Genomic DNA, 11,542 nt, shown 5'->3' on the forward strand with positions numbered 1-11,542 from the left:
TCTTTTTTTTCTTTTTTTTTCTTTGTTTCCCATTTTAGTTCAATGGAAGATATAATACAACAAAGAGCAAGACCATCAAGAATACAAGAGGCAACTAGAGCCAAAACAACCAAAGTGACCAATCACCCTTGGCTGACACCCAGTACTCCTCAAGCAGAGTTCAGCTTTCCCCTTGCAGAGAGTAAATCAACCAGCTACACATCGATATCCAACACAAGCTGTAGCACAGGCTCCAAATATGACTGGCGTATGCATTCACTCACTCTTTGCCGCCATATCTTAACAAGAGGTCTTGTGGATGGTATTGGCAGTGATATCCAGATCTATGTACCCAATTGGCATAAAACCTATCACTTACATCGTCTTGTGCTTGACCAAAACCCTTACTTTAAACTGCTTTTACAGGGCGGATTTCGTGAGTCAGAAACAAATCAAATCTCTCTTAATTTCGAAAAAGAAGACACTTTTATCAATAAGGAATCGTTTCAGTTTGTACTAGAGTATCTTTATGGCAAAATAGAAGATCCATGCATTCAGCAGTCCAATGTGAGGCAGATATTAGCCACTTGCTCTTATTTTCAACTGGATGTTATTTGCGGTTTATGTGTTGATTTCATCATGAAGAATTTGAATCAGAGAAATGTGGTGGATTATTTGTTGTTTTCGAATGAATATATGGTACAAGGAAGCGACCGTATCTCAGATGCTGTTTGTTCGTTTTTATGCAGGGAAGCATATAATATGGATTGTGCTCTTTTGGTTGCTTTACCACTGGAATGGCTTCAAAAAGTCATTGAAAGTGATGCTTTTTGGGTGCCTAGGTAAAAAAAATATTCATTCGTTTTATACCTTATTTATTGTTATAGTGAGTTTGAAAGATACCAGTTTATCAAACAAGTAATATATGCAAGACACCAAAGTTATTTGGCAGACAAAGACAATTTCTTATTGACAGAACTTGATACAAATCCAAATTGTCATCTTATTTCTAAAGCCATTTACTATATGCATATGACATTTGAACAGCTTGAATCAATTCAAGGCGATATACATCCATTTACAAAAGAACGCCTTGTGCCTGAAAGAGTCTTGAAAGACGCTTTGTGGCTACAAGTTCGATTAAGATCAAAGATTGAATCAGCACTTGAAAGAGATACAAAGCTTAACATGACTGTTTCAAAAGAAGAAGAAGACGAACAACAACAAAAGGAAGATGACGAGCCTATAGTTGAGCGACAATACTACCCTATTCCAACTAACGATACAACAACATATACAGGAGAATCAGCTATTTCACTGACTTCTCTTTCCCCTCATCAACAAAGCAAAAAGAAAGTGTCTGAAAATGCAGAGCAGTATTCTATCTATCCCCCTTTTCGCTTTGGTGTAGAGTTTGCTGATGTGGCCACATTAAAGCATGGTATGCGTGTCTATTCTGATACTGTGTTTTATGCAGGGTAAGGGTAGAGTGAATGGAACACTGAAAAACAAGAATAAATAGATCAAATTGGAATATGTATATTCAAAAGACAAGATCTCAACGCAAAGGCATATTGCAGCTAGGTGTCTATCTCCATAGACAATCTGTACCACAAAACTATACTACATGTCAGCATCCAGATACTGAATACACGAATCGGCCTGAGAATAACAATGCAAATGAGCCTTGGTCATTCTCGAGATATGCTGATAAAAGAAAAGTGGTCAAGACTTGGTTCAAGATCTATTGTCCTTCAAGGGGTCCAAAACATGCCTTAACTTTGTTTCAAAGTAGTCCTGATAACTTTTCTATCTTGCAAAGTTGGGCAAGTGATAAAAAAATGAAAATACTTGCTTTTTAACGTAGAATATATAGGGTTGGAGAAGTACTACATTATGTGCCGATGAAGAAGCAAACGCTAGTTCTCAACTATCAGAAATGAGTCCAATAGATCCAAATGAAGTGTCCAACAAGCCATTAGCTCCCAGTTCGTCCACTCCACCACTGTCATATACACCACAAACATCAAATCAGTTACAATATCTACAGAGTATGTATGACTTGAAGACGCTTAAATCTGCCTTAAGCAACAATAGTCAACAAAGTCTAAAGCTGAATATACCTTCTGGTCCTACATTGCGTTTTACTGTCGTTATGGGTCATGTATAGCAAAAAGATATAGAATAAACAGTTCTTTTCTTCTTTATGTATATTTTGTGCTCAATATACACTTGTTAGGAATCATAGCATCCTTATTAAAATAAGCATAATCAGACTCAATATGCGAATCTATAGACAACAAGAAAGAATCAAAACTATATAAACGTATTAAAATCAATTGAACATAAACCATAGGGTTATACTTGCATGTTCTGTTGATGCTCTTTTTCAAATATTTTAGTATAAATGAAATCCTTTTTGAACTGTTGAATATCATCCTACAAGAAAAGTAAGTCTTTTTTGTTTTTATAATCCAATAAAGACTTACTTTGTAATTATCAGGATCAATGGCTTGCTTGTCATTATCAACATTATTAATGTGTTGGTTGTAATAGTGAAATACAGGTCTATCTAGCAGTAGTCCTAATGCTGGTGCTTTTGGAATATTAATCCTAGTTGATTCGAATGTTTTCGGTATAATACAGGACGGTGTCTCTGTGCGTACAGATAACATAGCCATGGCTACATAGGATAAGCATATTGACTAAAGAAAGATGACTTACAAATCATTTTTCTAATTTGATGAAGCATGAATGATTGACCATGTAGTTTAACACTAATCCATTCCATACCATGAATAAGGATGGGTTTCTCAACCTTGATGTCAATCATATGTCGATTAGACGCTTTATCATGAAAACTTCTGGCAATTGTATAATTGTGAAAATTATGAGTGCCTAGAAATAGAGACATGGCTTGTTTGAATCGATTGTATCTCTCTATATCCACTCTATAATCAAACAATAACTGAGGATCTGTAGGCTTTATGTATCTCTGAACGGTGCCATCCAATGTTGAAATCTGAATATCTTTGTCAGTTTTAGGCACAGTTGTCCATTTCTTGTTTTTTTCAAGGCATTTAAGTGCATAGGAAGGAAACAAATATTCATAGATACGAGAATCACATTTGTTTTTTGCATGAAAGCTTCTTTGCGTCTCTACATAGCCTAACAAAGTTTTTAGAGGTTGTCATGTCATCCTTTGTACTGACCCCATACTCGAATATGATCCGGTAATAGTTTATTCAGCTTTTCAACAATGTGTTTGTCCTCACAAATCATCTTAAGAGACACCACATTGCATGAAGCATGTACACCCTTATCTGTTCTTGCTGCTCTCATTAACTGTACTTTTTTTGGATCCATCGCATTGGATGAAGAAACTGCACCTGCTTTACATAATGCATCAAACAAAACAGATTCAATTGTCTGTGCCCCAGGGTTTCTAATATGTCGTTAATTTCAAGTAAACATGATAGGTTTGCTTACGCCTGCATGCCTTGGTATCTTGATCCATTAAATCCAATCAACAAAGCAACCTTCTTCTTGGGTAGTCTCGGTTCTACTCGAGTCGTTTGGACTTGATCAGGATTGGCTTTCCACGATCGAACTTTTTCGAAATATTCTCGGCGATCTTTTGAAGTCTTGATACGATTAAGGCAAACAGCAGCTGTACATATAGAACGCGTACTTCTCTTGAGTTGAAACAGCATAAGTTGTAAAATAAAAAACTGTTCTAAAATATACGAGACAGAAAAAAAAAAGCCGCATGTGTTACCTGCCAAATTTAAAGGATACTTTCATTCGGTCAACAATTCCAGGAAATAAACGAGTCGACTTCTTCACCCACAAGGTATCTTTAAGTCAGTTAAATAATGCGAAGAACTTTATACCTTTTTAATTGATGTGGTTTTTCTATCATAAAAAAATTTGCATACAAATGGTGCCTAAAGCCTGTTTGTACACGGATAAATGCTCTAAATACATACACATCATGTTTACTAACATATGCAGTGTCTTTGGAATTGATTTGGACCAAAATGACCATTCGACCAAAGGGTATTATTACTTATAAAAAAAGCTCGTTTGACAACTTTCAATCTTCTTTTGAAAGCTGCAAGACGAAAAGTAGAGCTATTAACATGTTTAAATACTAGTTTCTGGTGAGTATGTTTGTTTAACAGCTGTACTACACAAATGATGAGATATGGGCAAAAAACCTCATAAACATCCTTGCCTATTTGTTCAATACTTTAGCAGCAAAGTTACTGCGCTCTTTATATCAATAGAATCAGAAGACAAAGATCTACAACTTTTGTCATTATACCAAAGCCCAATAACTGCGTCTTTATGCAGTTCTCAGCAAAAGCCCTATTCTTTTTTAAAGGTTTTTATTTTTTGCTCCACGTAGACTATGACTAAAGCCTGTCACAATTTTAAGAGATACAAAGGGAAAATACATAAAGTAATTGATCATAAACATTTATGCAAGTGTTTCTCGTCAATCAGAGAATTGGGAGAAGCATGAGTGGATGAAAGAAGTAGAATTGGATTAAACGGAATTTCATTGAAGATAGTATTCCAATGGGCTTTTCAAATTTGACCCATGCCTTGGAATACTATTTCTTGAGCATCTAACTCACTATTCTGAGTATAACGAATGGAATGGAAGTTCATATATCAGATTGCTTGTATGATATCATCAACAGTAGTGGTTGGCCATAAAAATTCAAATATAAGCTCTTTTCAAAAATGTGTTTTTGGAGGGAATGAAAAGAGCATATGGTTGTCGTTCTCAGTATAAAGACCACAAATTTGGCACAAAGGAGTTGGAAATCGTTCAAGCAAGAAGCGATTCATACGTATCTTTGTAGGCAGCTTATAGTCTATATATTAATATACCACATTTCGCACAACGGCGGTAAGGGACAATGTCCAAAATGAGTCCCAATACACATGAGGCCCTATTTCAAGATGATTGCATTAAAAGAAACAAAGAATATTAAAACAATTCATGCAAGTGATTTGAGGAAATGTCATTTACTCTACTTCAAAACTGAGGATGGAAACGTAATCTAAGATTTTACGATGATACAGTTAGGCTGGTGGATATTGGCGGTTACAAAAAAAGTAATTGTCGGTTAATAAAAATACAATTGTTGAGAGACAAGATTTAATTTGTCGGTTAGTGCCAAACAAATTGTCGTTCAAATACGAATATGAAAAGTAAAAAGAGGTTTAATCCATTGCACTTAATAATACGATGCTTAACTGAATTGCATAGTGCTTTACTTTTTGCAACGTTTTCGTTGAGTTGAAGTTTAAAGTAGTAAATATTTTATTCAATGAAAGGCTTAGAAAGGAGTTCGAGTATAGCACTTTACAATTTGTCGTTTGGAATGGCGGCAAAAGCCATAAAGATCGCTAAAGCGAACATCATTACAAGCGTCACCAATTCTAGAAGATAGAGTCTCTTCTTTCATCAAGCGGTGGCGCTTTATCTTTCCTTTCACTAAAGATCAGAACTGCTCAATAGGGTTTAGCTCAGGCGAGTAAGGAGGGAGATACATTACTCCATAACCTCTAGCTTCGATTTTTCGAATCATCGGTTTCAATTTATGAATGCTAGCATTATCCATCACTAAATAGCTACCCTTTAAATCCTCATCTTCACCCATTATATCAAGGAGCTCATTAATAAACTTAATAAAATGGGCAGTTGTTGTGCCTTTTGGTGTTGGCTTTACATCAACTACACTGGCATCATCCTCTGGGGCAGCTTCGTCGTCGTTGGCCTCAGCTACAGCCCTCTTCTTTCCACTGTTACCCTTTCTCTTCTTTTTAGCAGCAATTTCTGTTGCAGATTTGGGAGGGGGCTTCTTCAAAACGACATGAAGTACGGCAGACGAATGGATAGCACCAATAACTGAGTGGGAGGTTACTCTTGTTTTTGGTGTCTTTACTACAGCACAAGTTCCAGCTGGTGATCTAGCCCAATTGTTTCTCATATTGATATGAAATCCGGCTTCATCAATAAATACGCAATTTTTTGTATAGTCCAGATCTTTGTCCTTCCAGTTCATAAACCACTCGTGTCTTGTCTCCAGATTGTAAATAGAGTTCCTGGCTTCGGCTTCAAAATGAGGCTTTTTAACGGTAATCTGCATAGTATTCCTCAAATGGTGATTAAGCTGCGACTTTCATATAGAAAAGTCCTGGAACTGCTTAGTCAATTTGTTTATAATGTCGTCAGCAAAGAGCTGAGAATCGTCATCTAGCAAATTCTTTATATAGTCCTCATGTTCCACAGTAAGGGTGCTCTTTGGACCACTATTATTTGATTTTTTGTAGGGTACCTCTCCCGTCTTTTCGTATGTTTTCCACCATCTTTCCGCAGTACGCGGGTTAATCAAGAGTTCTTTGGCAAATTTAGTGATATTTCCTTTCTCTTCAGCATTTTCAATCATTCTATCAATAAATTCCTCTCTTTGTTTGTCTGTATAAGTGTTGTAAACTGCTGATTTAGCAGGCTTAGCGTCTAAAGTCTTTGTTTCCTTAGCCTCTTTCTCCACAACATTCTTTTCAGTAGGTTTATTAGCCAAATAAGTCTGGCGGCTTGTTATTGTTTCAAGCACAATGTTTAGGTTCGTAATCTCGGTCAAGACACCTTCCATGGGGTCATAAACTCTTTCACCATGCTCATCGAAAAGGTTGCCCATTCCATCTTCGAAATAAAAAGTGTTTGTCATTGTATAAACCTCAAAAGTTTGAACAAAAAAGAATAAAAGGGAACGACAAATTAAAGTCATTCCACCACAAACCTTTGGCGCTTCACAAAATTCACAGATGAGCGGTGTTTGAAAATATATAATAAGTCTTTACAATACAAAAAAAAACATATCTCAGCCATTACCAAAAATACCGATACTGCATACAGCATCGTATTGATTTCTCATTTTTTTTCATTTTCCTTCTTAAAAAAGTCCTTGGAGGATAAGTCCCGTAGGATAAGTCCCGTAGGATAAGTCCCGTAGGATAAGTCCCGTAGGATAAGTCCCGTAGGATAAGTCCCGTAGGATAAGTCCCGTAGGATAAGTCTCTAAACAAGAGATAAGTCTCTAAACAAGAGATAAGTCTCTAAACAAGAGATAAGTCTCTAAACAAGAGATGAGTAAAGAGAATGCGAGAAAAAAGAATTTTTTTTATTCTCATTCCCTCATTGGTTAAAAATGTATGAGCCATCAAGTTTAAATTTGACTGGGAGGTCTGGAATGAATTTAATCCATAAGGGGCTTATTTTAAAAGTAAAACTAGTCGCACGATTTTTTGAATACGTCCAGAATACGTGCTTTTTTTTTTTTAAACTGTTAGAGGAAAGTAAATTCGTCTGGAATTCGTGGGTTTCGATTCGATTTCTTTCTTTTTTCTGCCAAAATGAATCCAACCTCCTGTAAAAACTGTTTCAGAGTAACAAATCAAGTCAAACTTCAGGGGGATGGTTTAAAGATGAAAACGCTATTGCAAGTATACAACATGCTAAAAGAAAAAAACGCAGTTGACCTACTTCATGTTGCAAAGTGCGTTTTTTGCCTACATCTCGACCATTAACAATCATCCAACCTCCAGAATCATCCTACCAACCTCCAGAACCAAGAAGCCCACAGCCAACAATCACAACAAGGTGGAAAAGGTACGCAAAGCGCAAAGCTCAATGCACATATTTTGTTGAATTTCATATTTATTACATTTACTTGATTGATTAGGGTCTTTGAAGAAGGTTTGCAGCTCCTTGAAGATGAATAGGTAACAAAGAAGACTCGATTGAATGAATTGGACAGTCGAATCAAGGAAATCATGGAGGAACGTCAAAGTATTTTAGTGGAAATTGAAGACTTTGAAAAAAAAGAAGAGGCTCGTGAAAGAAATCATCTCTTGAATGTCCTCATGCCGACCTTCCCTCTCACTTTGAACATGAAATTTCTCACTTTATATCCATTACATATCCATTTATCTTCATGTACAACATCTTCCTTACATGTCCATTTTTATGACCATCCTCCTACTGGTACCCATACCTAGTGTCTATCCTTTTTTACATATACACCATTATCAATCTCATTCCTTATCTCTCCTCTTACCCTTGGATCTCTTTTTTGCCTGAATTGCATTGATGACCATGTTTTAATAATAAAAATTGTACTTGATTTATCGAAAATATTCTTAGATAGAAACAATAAGATTAAAACAAAATTCAAAGTTACTCTTTTATTGAATGAAATGTGTGAAGGTACTATGTAATTCAGTTAAGCATCGTATTATTAAGTGCAATGGATTAAACCTCTTTTTACTTTTCATATTCGTATTTGAACGACAATTTGTTTGGCACTAACCGACAAATTAAATCTTGTCTCTCAACAATTGTATTTTTATTAACCGACAATTATTTTTTTTGTAACCGCCAATATCCACCAGCCTAACTGTACGCTTTTGATAGATTTAGAAAAAGAAAAAAAAAGCCTGTGTTACGTTCTCAACCTTCTTTTCGGTAGTGTTTTTTCCTTTTTTTTTTGTCTTTTTACTATGCATTTATCAACCAGGTATCAAATTTGATGGTTGAAAATCTCTGAAAAAAAAAAGAGAGAAACACAAATGGTTCATGTTCTAATTGTTCTGAGGTCTCTTACCAGTCTAGAATGCATGGGTTTATATAGATATATGCTTATTGACAAACAAAATAGAAAAGTGTCTGTCCTACATATCGGAACGGATAAATTAAAATCATGCCCGATATACTTTTTTTTTTTGTTCACCTATATTTTATCATTCAATTTCTTTCTCTTCATTTTGTAAGAAACGACATCATGTCTACTGAACGCATTTTTATTGTGGGTGGTACTGGTAACATTGGTATCAAGGCAGTCCGAGATCTTTTGGCCAACAATGTGCCTGTTACTTTATATGCTCGTAACCCTCAAAAGGTCCATTCTATCTTTACAGACAAGTCTGACTTGATCCGTATTGTCCAAGGGGACTACAGTGATTTTTCTCCTCTCAAGAAGGGCATTGAAGGCCATACACGTCTGTTTCTATTGATCAATGATTTTGAGGGCTTTGTAGACTATAAGCGTACCATTGCTGAGTATGGTTATGCAGCCGGTGTCAAACAAATCTTGGATATCTCTTCTTTAAGTGTCAATGGTGGTTGGCGAACTTCCTTTATTGGCACCAATCACTATTATGCTGAAAAAGCCATGTTTGAGATACCAAACCGAGGTGCTTTAGTGACATTACGTCCTGGTCGATTCATGTCCAACTTGTTCCATATGGCTCGTATTGCCACGGATGGGGCTGTCTTTGATGATGTTGCACCTGAAGCTACTCAAGATTGGATTTCTACAAACGATATTGGTGCTGTAGCTGCTGTTATTTTACAAGACGATATTCAAAAGCATGGTGATAATGTCTATACTTTAATAGGTGATGTAGTCAAACCCAAGGAAATTGCTGCTATTTGTTCTCGTCTGCTTGGTCGTGATATTCCTTACAAGCAAGTGACAGCTGTTCAAAAGTTCCATCAACTGGTTAAGAACCACGTACCTTTTGGTGTTGCCATGGATCTTGTAGACAATGTGAAAGAAGAGGAAAGTGGAAGAATCAATGCTGTTATTGAGATTATACTGGGTAGAAAACCAGAGACATTGGAAGAATATCTCACTGCTAACAAAGAACAATTCCAATAAATAAATAAACAATTACATTGTCATTTCTAATAGAGTACAGATGATTATTCACAAAATAGTACTCTCCTACTGAATTTACTGTTCAATTCATTTGTACCAATGTTCTTTGTGTACATCAGAATGAATAACTCTTATTTTCCAAACAAACTGCTTTTCTTCTTAATACATCGTATGCTTTCCTCTTGCAGAACTGTAGAATATAAATCGTATTTTATAGTCATTTGTGTTCCATTCAAGCACATGATGACACATTCTTTTTATTTAAACTACAGCTCTTGTTTTTTTTTTGTTCAAAAGTTATGTCACAACCTCAAGAACCACCAGCAACTGAAGCACCACCTTTGAATCCTCATTTATCTGGCAATGTGAGCATCTTGAAAGAAGCCTTTCCTGAAACTGATATTGAAGTGATTGAAGCTGTTCTTCAAACAACGCATGAGAACCTTGAAAGGTCTTTTGAAATCCTTTTGAGCATGTCAGACCCTAATGTCAAGACAGAAGAAACACCACCTATGCCACCTCGTCCAAACAACAGAGCACCTTATGCTTACTTTGAACAACAAGAACCACGCAGTGTAGAAGACCAGTTACGTATGGATGAAGCTTATGCTCGACAGTTACTTGAACAAGATGAACCACGTAAGTGTATTTGTCATCTCAATCAAGACTTATAGGCTCTAGGCCGTCTACCTCCAAGACGTAATGAAGAGCAAGAGGAGGATTCTATTTTCAACTTCCAAGGTAAGATGGACAGTGTACATTGATGATACTGATGATGAATGATAGAAGAACTTCCTATCATTAAAGAAAAGATGAAGGAAGCAGGCAATGGTAAGTAACAAATAGATTCAGAAGCGTGCGTCCTCTAAGAATGGTAGCTGCCAAAAAGAAAATGATGGATCTTTATCATCAATTCAAAGCAAACACACAAAAGCAACCAACAGAACAAGTCGCTGGTCCTTCTATGCCTACTACCAATGCTCAATACCGCGGATTGCCTAGTGATGATGGAGATGATCTTTTGACGGGTGATATCTCAGCATTGCATCTGTCTGACTATGATGTCTATACTCAAACAGAAAGAAGACAGAGAGCACAGAGTGGTGCTAAAGGTAAAGTAAACATTAGGATGATCATGACTGAATGTTGCCATAAAAGTGAATCCTCCTTTGGATAGACCACAGATTCAGACATCCACTTCAGATGCTCAATTAAAAGCAGATGAAGATTTTGCTAGACAATTAGCTCAAGAAGAAGAACAACAACTAGAACAAGGTGAGTTATGAATAAGGTACATATACATGTATTAACCAACAAGAAGCAAGAAGATCAAGGCAGACTTCAGCTCAAGATGATCTTCAGGCACCCCCTATGCCTGCTAGAAAACCAGTCAGTCCTACTGTTGTGATTGCACCTAGATCGCCACTTGAAATGGATGATTCTGACTATGAAGGTAAACAAAAAGTTGTACAGTTCTACTTATAGAATATAAAGATGTAGGGTTGACTGCTGCAACTTCAAACAAACAAACAGAAGAAAATAACAATGTACCTTATGTGATTGGTGACGATGATGATGATGATGATGATTCAGATGCTGATGATTTAGTGGATATTGAACAACAACAACAACAACAACAACAACAACAACAACAACAACAACACAGTAAGTTGCATTCTTGTTTAAATATCCTATTTATTCTCTATAGACACTGTCAATAAGGATAATGTTGATAAACCTCATCAAGTAAACAAGGAAGACATTTCCAGCAAAGAAGATACTTCCAGCAAAGAAGAACAAAAACCCAAGCAATCAAAAGAACA

At 36.2% G+C, this 11,542-nt stretch overlaps 6 protein-coding genes across 6 annotated transcripts; 4 read left to right on the plus strand and 2 right to left on the minus strand.

The window, feature by feature from the left end:
- The first annotated feature begins 2 nt into the window (after positions 1-2).
- On the plus strand, positions 3-2,283 carry B0P05DRAFT_256924 (uncharacterized protein). Its single transcript, XM_051573352.1, has 4 exons — positions 3-821; positions 867-1,457; positions 1,502-1,805; positions 1,856-2,283. The coding sequence occupies exons 1-4, from the start codon at positions 43-45 to the stop codon at positions 2,147-2,149; spliced, it is 1,968 nt and encodes a 655-aa protein (XP_051438283.1). The 5' UTR covers positions 3-42; the 3' UTR covers positions 2,150-2,283.
- Positions 2,284-2,337: 54 nt separating this feature from the next.
- Positions 2,338-3,692, minus strand: B0P05DRAFT_583712 (pseudouridine synthase; the record flags this gene model as incomplete). Its single annotated transcript, XM_051582276.1, has 5 exons — positions 2,338-2,418; positions 2,469-2,662; positions 2,704-3,147; positions 3,192-3,424; positions 3,469-3,692. 5 exons carry the CDS (start codon positions 3,690-3,692, stop codon positions 2,338-2,340), a joined length of 1,176 nt encoding a protein of 391 aa, XP_051438284.1.
- Positions 3,693-6,533: 2,841 nt separating this feature from the next.
- Positions 6,534-6,722, minus strand: B0P05DRAFT_444361 (uncharacterized protein; the record flags this gene model as incomplete). The annotated part of the gene is made up of 1 exon (XM_051573783.1): positions 6,534-6,722. A coding segment is annotated over one exon (189 nt), but the record flags the coding sequence as incomplete, so codon positions are not given.
- Positions 6,723-7,069: 347 nt separating this feature from the next.
- On the plus strand, positions 7,070-8,058 carry B0P05DRAFT_634325 (uncharacterized protein; the record flags this gene model as incomplete). Its single annotated transcript, XM_051583546.1, has 3 exons — positions 7,070-7,243; positions 7,294-7,669; positions 7,783-8,058. Exons 2-3 carry the CDS (start codon positions 7,547-7,549, stop codon positions 8,056-8,058), a joined length of 399 nt encoding a protein of 132 aa, XP_051438286.1. The 5' UTR covers positions 7,070-7,243; positions 7,294-7,546.
- A 782-nt stretch (positions 8,059-8,840) lies between these two features.
- B0P05DRAFT_577293 (uncharacterized protein) lies at positions 8,841-9,719 on the plus strand (the record flags this gene model as incomplete). The annotated part of the gene is made up of 1 exon (XM_051581773.1): positions 8,841-9,719. The coding sequence occupies one exon, from the start codon at positions 8,841-8,843 to the stop codon at positions 9,717-9,719; it is 879 nt and encodes a 292-aa protein (XP_051438287.1).
- A 299-nt stretch (positions 9,720-10,018) lies between these two features.
- On the plus strand, positions 10,019-11,440 carry B0P05DRAFT_463264 (uncharacterized protein; the record flags this gene model as incomplete). Its single annotated transcript, XM_051574157.1, has 7 exons — positions 10,019-10,370; positions 10,401-10,460; positions 10,506-10,550; positions 10,598-10,831; positions 10,878-10,994; positions 11,041-11,172; positions 11,214-11,440. 7 exons carry the CDS (start codon positions 10,019-10,021, stop codon positions 11,438-11,440), a joined length of 1,167 nt encoding a protein of 388 aa, XP_051438288.1.
- Positions 11,441-11,542: the final 102 nt, after the last annotated feature.

Source organism: Gilbertella persicaria, assembly GCF_025201335.1.
Source record: "Gilbertella persicaria strain CBS 190.32 chromosome Unknown B0P05scaffold_5, whole genome shotgun sequence".
In the NCBI taxonomy this organism is placed as follows: domain Eukaryota; kingdom Fungi; phylum Mucoromycota; class Mucoromycetes; order Mucorales; family Choanephoraceae; genus Gilbertella; species Gilbertella persicaria.

Bases quoted from the DNA above. Each gene is read 5' to 3' on its own strand.
- B0P05DRAFT_256924 (XM_051573352.1), top strand. From the start codon at position 43: ATGGAAGATATAATACAACAAAGAGCAAGACCATCAAGAATACAAGAG. The intron at 822-866 runs GTAAAAAAAATA...TTATTGTTATAG, and splicing joins GATGCTTTTTGGGTGCCTAG to TGAGTTTGAAAGATACCAGT. The intron at 1,806-1,855 runs GCAAGTGATAAA...TAGAATATATAG, and splicing joins TTTCTATCTTGCAAAGTTGG to GGTTGGAGAAGTACTACATT.